Raw genomic sequence first — 15,974 nt, 5'->3', positions numbered from 1 at the left:
TACAATTATTTTTTTTCCATGAGGCATCAACAGCTCTTTAATCCTAAACAGTCTCTTGCTATGAAGGGGATAACGGCTTAGTGTATTTCTGGCTACATATCATATCAATATACAAGCTAAGAAAATGAATCCTAGAACTGCTCTCCATTCATGCTGATTAAAATTGATTTTGAGTTGAGATTGTTGTTTGGCTTCTGTGTGCGTGGGTGGGAGGTTACTGTTCTGTTAAACGAATGTTTCTTCCTCTCCTTCCCAGGCCTGCCCGTTGGCACAAAGCCAAAAAGGTACAGCTGACCCCAGGCCAGACAGAGGTGAAGATTGATTTGCCGCTGCCCATTGTGGCTTCAAACTTGATGATTGAATTTGCAGATTTCTATGAGAATTACCAGGCCTCCACAGAAACCCTGCAGTGCCCTCGGTGCAGCGCATCTGTCCCAGCCAACCCTGGGGTGTGTGGGAACTGTGGCGAGAATGTGTACCAGTGTCACAAATGCAGGTGAGCCTATAATTCTTTAGAGGGATCCTGTTGGTATATCTACTGAAATGCTTCCACCTACAGTATAGAAATATGGCAGACACATAACAGCTTACAGCCACACTACACTATCTTACAGCAGGACATGAAGACAAAATTTTGTTGTTAAAACGCACCGAATGTGCTTCAAGTAGTCAGGTATTTGAGAGGCTACCAATGGGTATTGTGGCAGCTTGGGTGTTTTAATGCCCATCCATCTCATTTGTGCGAGACTGCGTGCGTGCGCACATAGAAGTTAAAGCTTTCCCCACTGTCATTCACACTCCCCCCAATAAGACAGTTTTATTGCCCCCCTTTAACTCTTCTGGTTTGCTTTTCAGATCCATTAATTATGATGAGAAGGATCCATTCCTCTGCAATGCCTGTGGGTTCTGTAAATATGCTCGCTTTGACTTCATGCTGTATGCCAAGCCTTGCTGTGCAGTGGATCCAATAGAAAATGAAGAGGATCGGAAGAAGGTGAGACTAGTACAAGTAGTTTCGTAACAAAACACAGTATCCCTTAGACATGCCAACAATCTAGTGACGTCAGAGGTGGTATCCCAACAGGGAGTGTTACGGAGGCAGTTTGCTTGGTGCCTGGAAGGGAGGGGGGAGTACCTTATGTCACTCTTTAGTGGCTAATGCAGAACGTGGCATTGATCATGGAGGTAAATTTGCTTTGGCACTGAGCCTTGTACAGGATCCCCTTCCTGTTTCTATACTGTCTTCCACATGCACAAATTAAGGTAGTCTAACTAGATGTTGTGCACTTAGGGCTCTGACTTGTGGCCATGATGACTTCCAGGAGCCCATATACCGAAAGCTTTGTACGTAGCACTGCTTCTCACTAAGAGACACTGAGGCAGAAATAATGGACGCATCAACAGCTGTTTCTGCTGGCGGGTGTTCCACTATTTAAAAGTGGAATAAAAATCTTCTCTGAATGCAAGTGACATCAATTTTTTTTTCTTTCTTTCTTCTAAGGCAGTAACAAATATCAACACTCTTCTGGATAAGGCTGACAGAGTGTATCATCAGCTGATGGGACACCGACCGCAGCTGGAAAACCTGCTGTGTAAAGTAAACGAGGCTGCTCCCGAAAAGCCACAGGTAATGTGAAAGAGACAAATCCCAGTATACGGCACAAGTGAGCTTAGCCAAGACCAGGCTAAATAAGACACTGGCCTTAATGCGGCTTACCAGAAAGCAGCATTTTCTCAGTCAGGATTGTGATGGAAGGGAATGAAGTGAATGTATTTTTGCTAGGGCTAGAGCAAGTCCTGTGAATCCATAGGCTTTGCTCTTAGACTGCCTTTATCTAACCCATCCTCTTCTATAACTAAAACTGTCATTCTGGTTTCACACTCCAGGCATACATGAAGCAGCTTGTCAAGCCAGTTGCATGTCGATAAATTAGCCAGTACTGTAGTATGTGGTCTACAGGTACATGAGTCTCTCTGGTATTTTCCAGAGTGTGTAATTGTGTGTGTTTAGCCTTGCCTGTTTTGAAGAATCTTCCTTTTGCCTGACTAGTATGTTACGAAGTTTCTGCAGAGAATGGCAAAGAGGCTTCTCCTCTCAAGCAGGTTTTCGTAGCAGAAATCTCAATGTTTGTGTAGTCCTCCCGTGTGACTACTTGTTGCTGTACACTTGCTGGTTATTTTCCCCTGCTCCCCGTGTTTCAGGAGGACTCTGGTAGCAGTGGCGGGATCAGCTCCTCCTCAGCTAGTGTGAACAGGTACATACTACAGTTAGCGCAGGAGTACTGTGGTGACTGCAAGAATTCGTTTGATGAACTCTCCAAGATCATTCAGGTATTACGAATATTCACTTTGTCGTGAATATGGGCAACCCAGTGTCCTAAATTGCTTCAGACAATTTATATAAAAAATGCAAAGCGAGCTGTGGCTGTTCTAAATTGACCCCCTGTAGGAACAATAAGGGCTGCACTGCAGAAGAAATGTAGCAGCTAGATTTTCAGTAAACTCATGAGCTACCTTCACTAAATGCTATGGCAGCTGTTAATTCTCAGGCTCTGCGGACCAAACCCTTAAACAACATAAAGCATGTAATGGGGAGAGCATTGTCTACTGGTTAGAGGAGGTGCCTGGGAGTCAGGGTTCCTCAGTTGTCTTGCAAGTTCTGCCACAGATGTGTGGTGACTTTGTCCAGGTCACTTTGCCTCTCTGTTTTCCCCTTCTATAAGATGAGGATAAAAATTACTTACCTCGTAAGTGTGGGGTAAGGTTTATAAATTACTCGTTTTGAAGTATGTGGAGATATTTGGATAAAAATGGCTCTGTATGAAACCTATAAAGTGCCCCCACAGCCTGACACCTGGATACATTCAGGGATCATGATGATGTGCTGCTTCTCCTCTTTTTCCACCATTTTGCATTTGGTTCCATTGCAAATGGAAAAAGTTAGTTTACGAACATCAAATGTCCCCTGGGTTAGGAGGGGTTAAATCTTGCGCAGGTTTAATTTCTCCTTTTTTTGTGTGTGTGTTTACAGAAAGTTTTTGCGTCTAGAAAGGAGCTCCTGGAATATGATCTCCAGCAGAGAGAGGCAGCAACCAAATCCTCCCGAACCACGGTCCAGCCTACATTTACTGCCAGCCAGTATCGTGCTTTGTCGGTCTTAGGCTGTGGCCACACATCTTCAACGAAATGCTATGGCTGTGCCTCAGCCGTCACGGAACACTGCATAACGCTGCTCCGGGCCCTGGCAACCAACTCTGCCATCAGGCACATTCTTGTGTCCCAGGGCCTGGTGCGAGAGCTGTTCGATTACAACTTGCGCCGGGGCGCAGCCGCCATGCGGGAGGAGGTCCGTCAGCTCATGTGCCTTCTCACCAGGTTAGACTCAGCTCTGCATCTACTTAGGATGGTTCGTAGCTGTTGGTTCTGGTTTTAGTGAGGTAGAGTCACAAATGGAAAATCGTTGGAGGTAGCCATATAACTAATGACACTGAGACCTGCTTTAGTTACCCCAGTTTCCCCCAAAGGCCAGTTGAGCTGTCCCACTGCAATGTTAACTGTGGATCACTTTGAGCACATATTGGCATTGTAAAGGATTTAGGGCTTGCACATCAGGTCAAGCTTTTCCGTAAGCACTTCGCTTCAAACAAACATTTCTGTGTTGAAGTGCTGAGCTCTGGGGAGCTCTGTACTTGTGGTGGTCATACATACTCCTACTTGGAATAAGATGGTTTCTAGTGGTTTTAGTGGAATGGGAGTTGGACATCCTGAACTCTTTCTGCCATTTGCATTGACTTTCTGTAGGTCAACATTTTCTATAGTAGCCGCAGGTTTTGAGTGGCTCAGTTTGAGACAGCCTAAACGTGGTTTTTAGAAGGTGCTCAGTGTTTCAGCAGGAGTTTTGGATGGTCAACGCTTCAGAAAATCGGGCACAGGGTCTCCCAAGTTTTTGCATCCTAAATAAATTACTTTTGAAAATTGACATTAGTATGTCTGTGCCTCAGTTTCCTCCTCTGTAGAAGTTCATTTATCAAGTTGTGGTCTTACGTCAGAAAAGTGCTGGTTGGACGGGCTTGCTCTACGTTTTAGATGAACCAGACTGACATGGCGCTCTGTACATCTGAGAAATGTCTGCAAGCAGTGTTTAATAATATTTTACTTTGCTTCTGAAATCAGAGACAATCCAGAGGCCACACAACAAATGAATGACCTAATCATCGGGAAGGTTTCTGCAGCTCTGAAAGGACACTGGGCTAACCCTGATCTGGTGAGGAACTCCAGCATTTTACTATTTCTCTTTCTCCCCTACCCCTCTCCAGTGGCCTTTTGATTCTAATAATTGATTTCTGTAAAGCGGTGTTCCCAATCAATCCATAGTCAAGAGGGCGTTTCTGTCTTGGTAAGCACTATAATAGCACGGGCTGGAGTCAAGCACAACGCGACGTCATGGTGGGCTAGCTTCCCCACACAGCACTGCCAATGCATCTGTCCTTTTAGCACTCTGTCCTGGGCCTCTCTCAGACAGGTTGCCAGTCATCTCACATAGAGGCTTTGAGTTGAGATCACAGAAATTAATGTACCTCGAACCCCCCCAGCCTCCAGATACTGAAGAGGCAGCAAGGACTGTACTCTGTCCCCGAGCCTTCGTAAAGCTTGGTACGTTTTTCTGTTGCAGGCTAGCAGCCTCCAGTATGAAATGTTGCTGCTGACGGACTCCATCTCGAAGGAAGATAGCTGCTGGGAGCTGCGACTGCGCTGTGGTAAGTTCAAACAACTAACGAGAGAGTTTAATGTAAAAAGCATGAGTTAGATGTCTGTGAAATACAGTGTAGTAATCCTAGCACAGATGAGTTGGTAACTGGGGTCAATAGTGGAGGAGTCAGCTGTAGCCTTTATGGGGGCAAGATATACGATAGGAATGCGGGGAGGAGAACATGGAGGGAGTAGACCTAGAGGAGAAAGGAAGTGGGATCTTTTTCCTATCACGGGCAAGTTTCTCTCCATGAGAACGTGATAGATCAACCGAAGGATATGAGATCTTGCCTTCTGTTGAAGACTCTCTTGATTTGTGTGTATGGCAGTAGTACCTCTTCCAGGGATTTTCTTAGCCTTACTGCATACTCGTTAATGGCATTAAATCCCTGTGTCCTCCTTTCAGCTCTCAGCCTCTTCTTGATGGCAGTGAACATTAAAACTCCCGTAGTTGTTGAGAACATCACCCTAATGTGTCTGCGAATTCTACAAAAACTGATCAAACCACCTGCTCCAACCAGCAAGAAAAACAAGGTACCTCCCTTGATACTTCGGACTGAGCAAAGAGACAGCTGGACTGAAATCTGAGACACAGTAGTGTGTGTCAGAGAAAAAGTACCATATGTATGGGTTTCCTGTTCCTGGTCACTGCTGCTCTAGAAGCTCAAGACCACATGCATTGGAATCCACTGACAGGGGTGGATATATCTAAGGATCTCTCCACTTTCTCCTGCACAGCTTTAAGATGCATAGGAAGAGGGCCCTCAAGGCAATTACTGTGTTACTTTATAAAGGTTCTTACAGGACTTTACCTAGCTTTTTTGAAGCAAATACATCTATTGATTTTTATCTCAACTGAAAATTTGTAAATGTAGAGCTGTAAATTTTGATGAAATATTGATCAACTTCTCTGTGTGATCCATTCACAACTGGAGCGTGTGTCTTGACCCTGGTGTCTGACTTGGATTGTCCGATGTCAGACATGGAATATGGAACTCCATAACAGTATCAACCTTTTACATTAGAATAAAGCATCCCCATTTAAATGATAGGTCATCAGTGTCATGGGTATAAAGCGGGGGATGTACACGGATAGCTCAGTATCATTTGCACTGAAGTAAAGTGGGCTAATCTTACATAATTGAAACTCGTGTTCTGATTACATAGAACACAAACCTTGCTGGTCTAGTTGCCTCTCCTCCTGTGGAGAACTGTGTTTACCTATCCATTGTGCAGGCATGCCTTATTGTTCTGCCACAGGAATAGTTTGTCTCAGGGGAACAAAATTTGCTTTTTGAGGCTGTCACAGACTTGAGGCTTTCCCTTTGCTTCCTAGGACATCCCTGTCGATGCTCTCACCACTGTTAAACCTTACAGCAATGAGATCCATGCTCAGGCTCAGCTCTGGCTCAAGAGGGACCCCAAAGCATCATATGAGGCCTGGAAAAAGTGCCTCCCTGCTAGAGGTAGAGTCCTGTCCTTTTACTTATCTTTTCTAAATGGAGTGAAATTGTGCAAGGAACATTTGTATGTGGCCAGATTGAGTGATGATCTAGTTAGCGGGTCCTAGAACTGCTTCCTGTCTCCTTCCCTCTTGTTGCAACTAATATAATCTTTGCACTTCTACGTCAGCTGCAGAATGGGCAGACTCAGCGCTGCAGTCTCCGAGCCACAGGCCTAGCAGCACCTCAATAGTAACTGGAGAATTCTTGGAATAAAATCAGACATTGGAGGCAGTATGGTCTAATGGTGGGAATACAGGGCTGGGCCCCCAGAACTGAATTCTACTTCAGGCACTGCCACTGACTTACTTTGTGGCCTTGGGCAAGGCACTTAATCTCTCTTTACTTCAGTAGGCCTTCTATCAAATGATACCACCTCCCTTATAGGGCTGTTGTGATGAATAATTGTCTGTGCATCATTAATTTTTGAAAACTCCATCTCTTCGTTATATAAATTACAAAACCTCAAGGCTCATGGGGTGAGCGGTTCCCAGTTTACCAATGTGAGTATCAATGTACAGTATGATTATAATATGCAGGACTCACCTAGTGTATGGATCTTCTTTACTCTCACTTGGAGGATTCATGCCTCTTGGTGATTTGGGTATAAAGTGCTATGCACACTTATGGTGCTATAGAAATAATACATTGATGGCAACTTGGGTACTTAAACAAAGGGCCAACTCTGTGCCATGGTATCAGCACGTTGCAGTTGCATGAGAGGAATTGGAGTTCCGGATTCCTTCAGACCTGCCGTGGCAGTGGGACTATTCTCTGGGAACATCAGGAGGGAAGTCCTGCAAAAATCCTCACAGCCAACTCGAGAGCAGTACTGATGAGTTCCCAAGGAAGTCATGTGTTGCATTTTTTGGCCAGAAGGAAGGTTGGCCCAGTGGAGGATTGAAAATGGCAGCAGAAGGGAGCACAGGAGGATTCCCGGGGCTCCTAGAGGGGTTCGGATGGTTTCAGCATGAAAAAGAAATATAACTACATGGGATCCTCTATTTCCTCAAAGCAGGGTGTTGTATTCACAGGACAAGGGAACTCTTTAAGCTCCTCTGCACATAGGGTTCATAGGGAAAGGCAGCTGGCAGTTCCCTTAAGCTGTGTTGATATTTTAGGTACAGAAGCCAATGGGAAAGCTCCTAGCAGAACTGAGCTTCGCCAGCTCTACTTGTCAGAAAAGTATGTTTGGAAATGGAAACAGTTCATGAGCCGACATGGGAAGAGAACCTGCCCTCTGGATCTCAAACTGGGACATAACAACTGGTTGCGACAGGTAAACATCCTGGAGACATCCAGTGCACAACCCAAGAATTGTAGCATGTGTTAACTTCTTAATCATTGATGGTTTTTATCTCGCAGCTCTACAACTGGTTATTGGTAGTGTCTCTTCGTACATTTGCTTTGCAAGCAAACCATGAGGTGTCAAAGTAGCTGTGGTTTGGAGACACTGTGCCCACTGCAACCTTTATGCGAGTGGGTCGTCAGATAGCTGGAAGAAAAGAGGGGTTGCCCCTTTAAGGACTTCTTTATAGCAGGTTGAGATTGGGGGAAAGCTTTCAGGAATGACCAGGAAGGGCAGGAAGCAGTTGGAGCTGGGGCAGGACAAGGTCTCTGCATTGCCCTTCCTGCTGACTGAAAGAGTGGGATGGTATTTGTACCCCTGCAGACTTGTAGAGGCCCTACTGACTGACTGACAAAACCTCCCTTAGGGCTGGGTCCATGAAAATCCCATTTTAAAACAGAACTCCCAGCTTCCTGCCTTCTTATAAAACTCTCTGGACCTTTGAGTGACCTTGTGATCACCACTGACTTTTTCCTGTCCAATCACTACATTTTGGTTACCATTTGTTTCAAGAGTCCTGCACAGAACACATCAGCACTACTCCTTACTCAGCTGTACAGGCTGGCATTGAACAGTGCAAGGTCGTTCATTTTCTCTGTTAGTTCTGTGTGGCTTAGCATTCTGCCTACAGTGATTTTCACACCTCACCAAATTGTGGAGCAAGAAAGATTCAAATCAAATCTAAAGGCTTGTCTGCAAAAACGCTTCGTTCCCAGCAAGCTTGGGTATAAATCTATTCTCTACTAGCCTGCTACACAGTAAGTGTCCATGTGGATGCTGCTGCCACGCACCAAAAGTTCTCCAGTGCGCTTTGATCTACCCTGCTTTGAAACAGGGTAGATTTTCACACCCCCATTTGCTGCAAAGTAAGTGTTCATGTAGACAATCCCTAGGTCTCTGGCATGGCAATACAGAACACTACTGCTAGGCCATCAGTTGCCCCCGTGTTGGTCTCATTTTAGTGACTGTCTCTAGTTTACCTATCCGCATCCAATGACATCATGTGTTTTAATTTCCCCACCTTAGGTACTGTTTACTCCTGCAACCCAAGCTGCCAGGCAGGCTGCTTGCACTATTGTGGAAGCTCTGGCTACCATCCCCAGCCGGAAGCAGCAGGTCCTCGATCTCCTTACCAGGTATCTCACAAGGTGCTTAGCTTTGTAACACCATAGTGAATCACATAATTTGATTTCTCTGATCCCCACTAGAACTTGCCCATCACTCCTTTAAGAGTTCTCACCACAGTCCCTAAAGTATGGCTCCTCTGGGCATTTACTGCTTTACAGGAGCAGCACTTAACACTAATAGAACTGGTATTGGGCAGAAAAAGCACAAATGGGGAAAGGCAGGTTCCTTACAGCTCTTCTCCTACCTTGTTTCCTTATCTATCACAGTTACAAGGTGAACCATGCCTGAGATCCCTTTCAGTTCCTCTCAAGTGCTGCACCCCTTAGGTGACAGGCCTAGCTTCCTGATCCTCACTCTGGGTGGAACCATGTAGACCAGCCACTCTCCATCTGGATCCTCTGGACCATTCCCCATCCATGTTAATGTGACTAGCTCAGCTACTTTGGACACCTGTAAGCCCTTTCATTCCTAGGGTCTGTGACCAGCACGTTGATTAAAATGACTCAAACAGTCTTCAAAACAAAGCATTATTTGTTCATTCCCCCAGAGGTACAATGTGCACAGGGCAATGGGTAAAATCAATAAGAGTCTTATGCTGTAATCAATCCTTGCCAGGTGTTGTAAGTTTCCCTCAGCTCACCCGCATCTCTGGGAGAAACAGACCGTCCTGCGCAGAGCATGGTCTCTGTGTGTTCCATTGCCAGCCTGTCAGCTTCCACTGACACTCTCTGTCCACTCAAGCACCCATCTTTTCTGGTCCTCTAATGGTTTGACCTCTCTCTTCCCAGCCTTGGCAAAACAGCTCTGTCACCAGGGTTGGAGTTGAGGAGTCGTTTCTTCACAGCTATAAACCTGGCTATTGTTTGGAGTATTTATTGGGGTGCTCCTTATCTAGGCCATTATTTTACCTTTCTTATTTGTTTCCTTTAACAACCCAGTTTGATCTAACTCCATAACAAGTAATCCATCATAAACGCACAGAGGCATGCACCATATTTATAAAAACAATTATAGCTATTTCCCAGGTTTTCACACCATCCTTAAGTTCTGAGTGCTTCTTGTCACTAGGAAGCAGTTAACTTCTGTTTCCCTGTGTTAGCTACTTGGATGAGCTGAGCATTGCTGGAGAGTGTGCTGCCGAGTACCTAGCTTTGTATCAGAAACTCATCAAGCCCGCACATTGGAAGGTCTACCTGGCAGCAAGAGGCGTTCTGCCCTACGTCGGCAACCTCATCACAAAGGTACGGATCTGTAAGACGGAAGCAAAGTAAATAGCACAAGGAAGCTTCTGCCAACCTTGCAGCTCCCCTCAAGCCCCACAATGTCGGTCTCCTCACCTGATTTCTGCACTCTGAGAGCTGCACCCGTTTGCTTTTGTGCACAATTCTGAATTTCTCTTTCTTCCCTATGGGATCAGTTGTATAAGGTTGGTATTTCTGAGCTGACGCCTATCACTATGGGCAGAAATGGCTATTGTACTCTTAACCCCAGCTGCTCCGTGCCTCGAGATGAGCCGGCCACTTCCCTTTACTTCAGTACTCCACAGGCAACTGTGCCAAGGAGCAAAAATGTCTGGTACATTGACTTGGCAGCAGCTCTGTGCCAAAATACCATGTCCTGGCTGACGGACTGAGCGGGCTCAAAGAGCAAATAGTGACCGCAGAGCAGGAGGATTAGGTCTGCTCCAGTTCCTCCAGAATGAATTATGGGCTGTTTGGAGGGATTGTTTTTATGTTACAGTTTTCAAATCGTTGGGTTTCAGCAGCCCCCTGATACTCAAGTTTTACAGTGAAATCCAATCCTAGACCATAGCAAACCCTGCTGGAACCTGAAGAGGGTGAATAAAATGTTACAAGCACAGTTATGTACAGTACCCCTGGTGTGCAATGGAACATACCAGGTGCATCCTGACATCACATCATTCGTAATGAACAATGCCAGCACAGCATGTGCGATGGTTGACCAACAGAGAGATGGGTAATAGAAACGAGATGAGTAAGTGGAAGAGAATCGGAATACAGCTTGGGCACCAGTGGACAGATTGTCGTCTTACTTTGTTCTGCAGTTCTGGCTTTTACATAGACAGCCCCAGTCCTCTACTGGGTCCATTAGCAACACGGTGCTTTTGTTTGGAGTTTGCTGAGCACTGATCAGCCAGTCATTCCTGGCACTGGTAGTTTGCTTTGCTGCTTTGTCATGTACTTATGTTATTTTTAGGAAATAGCTCGTTTACTTGCCCTGGAGGAAGCCACACTCAGCACTGACCTGCAGCAGGGATATGCCTTGAAGAGCCTCACAGGTACCTAGCTGCACCCTCCACCCCCATGTAATGGTCACATATTAAGATCTGCAGCATGGTTCACTGCATTTCAAAAGCATGTAGCAGCGTTCCAAACCGTCCCCCAACGGTAGGTGTAAGGTTAGTAAAGTCATTCACCTGCATATCATCAGAGCTGGCGAAAACATAAGAGGCCAGGAGAAAAGAGCGACCGTGGCACTGCCAGTCCCTCCTCAGACACACTCCCTAGGCTGGAGAAAAGAGCCCCCAATCCCACAAGTGGAGTTTGGTGAGGAAGTTATAAGCCCCACACTTGGGAGATTGATTGCTCCCATCCCTCTCCTCTTCTCTGATCACATTTGGTGTAGCAGACAAGCCATCCCCATCCCCAAAATGGGCCCTTTTCACCTGAAATCTTGTCTGTCTTACCCGACATACTCCTAAATAAGACTGGACACCAGGAGTCACTGCAGGCCATTTCATTTTCTTGTTCCCTTCTCAGGATAGTTCTAGATTTACTGGCCATGTGTAATTCGTAGCTCACAAAGCAAATAGAGTCCCATGGTTCCTGAATCTCTCCTGTTTTCGTAGGGCTTCTCTCTTCCTTTGTGGAAGTGGAGTCCATCAAACGACACTTCAAGAGCCGTCTGGTGGGCACAGTCCTGAATGGCTATCTCTGCCTGAGGAAGCTGGTAGTGCAGAGAACAAAGCTGATTGATGAGACCCAGGACATGCTGCTGGAGATGCTGGAGGATATGACAACAGGTAGAGCCAACTGGGTCCCAGGAGTTCTGACTATAGGTTACCTGAGAAGACAAGACCTGTAGTGCAGCCCCACAAAGGAACAACTTCAAGGACCCCACAACAGGGATTTTCATGACTTTGGCCACCACTTCATGTTGGTTTTAAAGCACATTGTACAACATTTCAAAACTATGGCATGATCTATACTAGCCGTGGGATTATAAACACTAATGTAGGTCAGTGGTTCTCTCACCTCCCTCCCTTCGTCATGTAATAAACTTAGCAAACAGAGCCCCAGGCCATCCCTGGCCACAGGGACATTTTAAAGAAAATGCCTGGAAGAGACCTTGATTAGTTCCCAGGAATTTTGTGCTTTGTTATGAAAGGATCATTTTCCTGTGGCACTAGCATGCAAAGCAGTTTCCTGGTTACCATGAACCCAAAGCAATTTCCCCAGCTATGTTAAACGGATACTTTTCGGAAGAGAGGTAGCCTCGAAGTGTGCTACTTACTGCTAGAGGAGGTGGTGTATATGTTGGGCTAAAAGGAGCCCACTGAAAAATTAGATTAATATGAAATGCCCCCTTCTCTTTGCAGGCACAGAATCTGAAACAAAGGCATTTATGGCAGTGTGTATTGAAACCGCTAAACGCTACAGCCTTGATGACTACAGGACTCCTGTCTTCATCTTTGAGAGACTTTGCAGTATTATCTATCCTGTAAGTGAGCAGACACCTGCAGTCGTTTGCAGATCTTGTATATGTCCTCAGAATGAAACAAGCTTGTCAAAGTAGTTGTTTACACTTCTTCAGAACAGATCCCAAAGCTGTGCTGACTCCACTGATATTTGGTTTGACATTAACCAATGTAGAATTGTACTAGTGTGCTGGACCCATTCTGGGACCCCATACCAGTGATGGGTTCCTTTGCCATTGCTGAGCAGGAGAGAAGCCTGAGGCTTGGCCTTAATGTGCAGTGAGGAATTTGAACATGATTTGGTATTATCAGGTCTCCTCCAAGGTCTGTAGATACAGCAGGGGGAGCTAATGATTCTACTGTCTTAGAGAAAATCCTGGTAACTGATATGAGGATGAGAGACGTGTTTAGGGAAATCCTCACCCACTCTCCCTTTGCTTTTGCTCTTAAGGAAGAAAATGAAGTGACTGAGTTCTTTGTAACACTGGAGAAAGATCCCCAGCAGGAAGATTTCTTGCAGGGAAGGATGCCAGGGAACCCCTACAGCAGTAATGAGCCTGGCATTGGGCCGCTCATGAGAGACATCAAGAACAAAATCTGTCAGGACTGCGACCTGGTGGCTCTCCTGGAGGATGACAGTGGAATGGAGGTGAGAATTCACAGCTGCTGACCACATGCTGAGAAACATGGAGGCAGGTTTCTGGGCAGGCTGGTGACCAGCATCAGTGATGTGGTGTGAGCTTGTGCTCAGATTTTTTTTTTTTTTTTTTTTCCTCCTTTCAGCTTCTGGTGAACAATAAGATCATCAGCTTGGATCTGCCTGTGGCTGAGGTCTACAAGAAGGTCTGGTGCCCCACCAATGAGGTATGTGCTTATGGCCCCCTTCTCTGTTTTTAAAACAATACCAGATGGGGTCAGCTTTTGTCTCTGGTGCCGAGTTGCTCAGGATCTCTTCATGCACTCATTTGGGAACTGGAAAGCACTTCTGTTACTCATCCCTGCCATACTGGTGGCTTAGAAGCACATAATACTGACGCAGCTAAGAATAGTGACCATGCTGCACTTATGCGCTTGCAGAAATCTGAGCTGGCTTCTCCGACAAGGACTCTTCTGACCCTTCCTTTAAGAAACAGCTGCATTTTATGTCACTGCCTTTCCAGGTTCACTTCACACTCCATCTGCACATGGCAGCTTGATATTTAAGCTTGGGACACCAGATTGCTCCATTATTCTGCATTTCAAAGACCAGCCTAAAATGTCTGTGCAGAAAAAGTATCTGATATCAATAGTATTTTGTACTACTTTGTAGTGCCTTTCATTTAAGGATCTCCAAGAACTTAAGACATTAATCCTCACAATGTGTCTTTGAGGTGATGATAGGTATTGCCCCATTTTACTTCTGCAGAAAAAGACCACGAGTTTAAGGGACTTGCCCAAGCTGTCACAGCAGGGAGGAGTTTGTTCTCTGTTCTATTTCCACTCTGCAGTCAGCCTACTGTGATACCTTGGGCACCTGTCAAGAGGTGTCTGCCTTGTTTGTGAGGGTTTAGTTTAGTGGATAGCACTAAAGAGGAAGCTGTCAGTGTACATCTTGCATGCAGAAAATGTATGCCTTACCGTTCCTGCTAATAGCACTGGAGATTATTAAGGCTGACTGAATTTTTTAAATCTTATTTTATATTTCTTGTTTATGCACAGTTTACTCTTTGCATTTTGCTCACCTTGGACAAGAAAATGTGACTTGGTCATTTTCACTTTCTGGTTCTCAGTCACTATCTCAGTGTTTCATTTCACAGCGCTGCTGAGGCAGATTCAAATAAATTCTGTTTGCTTTGAAATAATACCAATGCCTCATATGGAGTGTAGTGCTGTTCGTTTGGGGCAGCACCTCTGATCAAGCTTGTGAGTTAAAATGTTTGTGGTGCAAAATGAAGCTTGAAGCTAGTTGATGGTCACCTTTTTCCATTAAGAAGCAGCGCTGTGGATGGGGAAATGAGTTATGGTCTTCCATGGTGCATGTGAGCTGCCAAAAAAAGCAAGGCTGAATAGTCCATGTACTCCCCTCAGACCTCTTTTATGTATTCAGCATTTGGAAGTAGTGTTTGTGTGAGATGTTCTTCTGTAGCCAGTGTATTGCTTTCCCAGGATGCACTGCTGGATGTGAAAGGCTGAGTTTGTTCAGCATTACTGTCACTAACAGCTTTCATCTGTCTTCCTTTGTGTGCATCGCTCCAAAGCACTTCTGGAGCTCCATCTTGAGTTCCCTAGGAAATAGACAGGCTCACAAGAAGCTAACCTCAGGCCTGTTTTATTTCTCTTGTCTCTCTCTAGCGCTTTTTTGTTCATCTGCCATTTTACCAGGGCCCCTGTGGTGTTAATTGCTGGTCTCTAGCATGGCCTTTGAGCAGATCTTCCCCCAGGGCTTTCCCGGTGCTTATGTATTTGCTATGACATTAAGCACTGCTTATTCCACATTAGGCTTAGTGCGCTCTCTGACAGGTTTTTTCTCTCAAGGTCTCCTGTTCCCAAAGCTATGGGAGTTTTTCTGCTTTGTATTCAGACCTATAGTGTTAAAATGATAAGTTCAGTGATACACGCTCAGCCAGTGTTTCTGGCTGGAAATGCATCCTGCTACCTGACCCCCTTCCCACAGGAAGAGGGCAGCTAGTCCTTTACTGTGTTTGCACACTTCCTAATACCCTGTTTTACTTAAAGCTCATCAAAATGCCATTTACTCTTTTCTCCTTCATTTCCCATTGCTGGGAGACTTGTCTGTTTAAAAGCACCCGTCTAATTAGCCTGTCTTTCTCCCTGATTTATTGAGCAACGCCCCATCCAATTTATTTAACAGTCTTTTCCAGGGTTGTGCCATGGAATCAGCTGAGAAGAGAAGGTTGATTTATAGAGCAGGTACCTTCTCCGAGAACATACATGTCTCATCAGCCCCCTTCTTCTTGGCTATGTCTTTCACTGATATGATACCACAGTGCAGCCTGTTACTAAAGGAATCTGTCATGAAGTCAGATGAAATAAGAGGGAGAACTGTTAATTAGACATACAGCTTGGTAATGGCCCTTGTTAGGAAACAGACTAGACTAAATGATGATTTAGTGGGGTTTTATAAGAATGTGATTTTGGAGAGACTCTAGAAAAGATAAAAAGTGGAGAAACGAGCCCTTGCAAGAATTTCCCTGCATTATCTTCTGCTTTGGGGTGAAAGGAAACTGAGGCTTAATTGTCTGTCATCTCCTCTAAAGGGAACATCATTGGACTACTGGACATTTTCAGATACCAGCATAGCAAATGTGACACTTGTCTAATTCTTCTCCCCCAGGGGGAGCCAATGAGGATCATTTACCGCATGCGAGGGTTGCTAGGAGATGCGACTGAAGAATTCATTGAGTCGCTGGACTCCACTACAGGTAAGGCATTTGTTCCCTAGAAACTGGAATTAGATTTGAAATGTGGAGCTTGCCACAGAAGGATGGCACCATTAACCTTACAGCACTGAGCGTATATTTGACTGACA

General features: G+C 45.3%; 1 protein-coding gene across 4 annotated transcripts in view; it reads left to right on the top strand.

Moving 5' to 3' along the window:
- UBR4 (ubiquitin protein ligase E3 component n-recognin 4) overlaps positions 1–15,974 on the top strand; it is a 113,885-nt gene that overhangs the window by 75,480 nt on the left and 22,431 nt on the right. For all 4 annotated transcript variants that reach the window (XM_084651897.1, XM_084651896.1, XM_084651895.1 and 1 more), the window contains 18 exons: positions 257–496; positions 856–994; positions 1,502–1,627; positions 2,203–2,331; positions 3,032–3,375; positions 4,174–4,264; positions 4,673–4,757; positions 5,156–5,283; positions 6,086–6,215; positions 7,373–7,530; positions 8,626–8,735; positions 9,827–9,968; positions 10,945–11,026; positions 11,597–11,770; positions 12,347–12,468; positions 12,897–13,094; positions 13,229–13,309; positions 15,780–15,867. In XM_084651897.1, the coding sequence (XP_084508023.1) occupies positions 257–496; positions 856–994; positions 1,502–1,627; positions 2,203–2,331; positions 3,032–3,375; positions 4,174–4,264; positions 4,673–4,757; positions 5,156–5,283; positions 6,086–6,215; positions 7,373–7,530; positions 8,626–8,735; positions 9,827–9,968; positions 10,945–11,026; positions 11,597–11,770; positions 12,347–12,468; positions 12,897–13,094; positions 13,229–13,309; positions 15,780–15,867 (2,567 nt within the window). The remainder of the gene's footprint in view (positions 1–256; positions 497–855; positions 995–1,501; positions 1,628–2,202; positions 2,332–3,031; positions 3,376–4,173; positions 4,265–4,672; positions 4,758–5,155; positions 5,284–6,085; positions 6,216–7,372; positions 7,531–8,625; positions 8,736–9,826; positions 9,969–10,944; positions 11,027–11,596; positions 11,771–12,346; positions 12,469–12,896; positions 13,095–13,228; positions 13,310–15,779; positions 15,868–15,974) is intronic.

Source organism: Lepidochelys olivacea (genome assembly GCF_965140295.1).
Source record: "Lepidochelys olivacea isolate rLepOli2 genome assembly, chromosome: 18".
Taxonomy (NCBI): Eukaryota; Metazoa; Chordata; order Testudines; family Cheloniidae; genus Lepidochelys; species Lepidochelys olivacea.
This window is presented reverse-complemented; position numbering and strand designations above follow the sequence as displayed.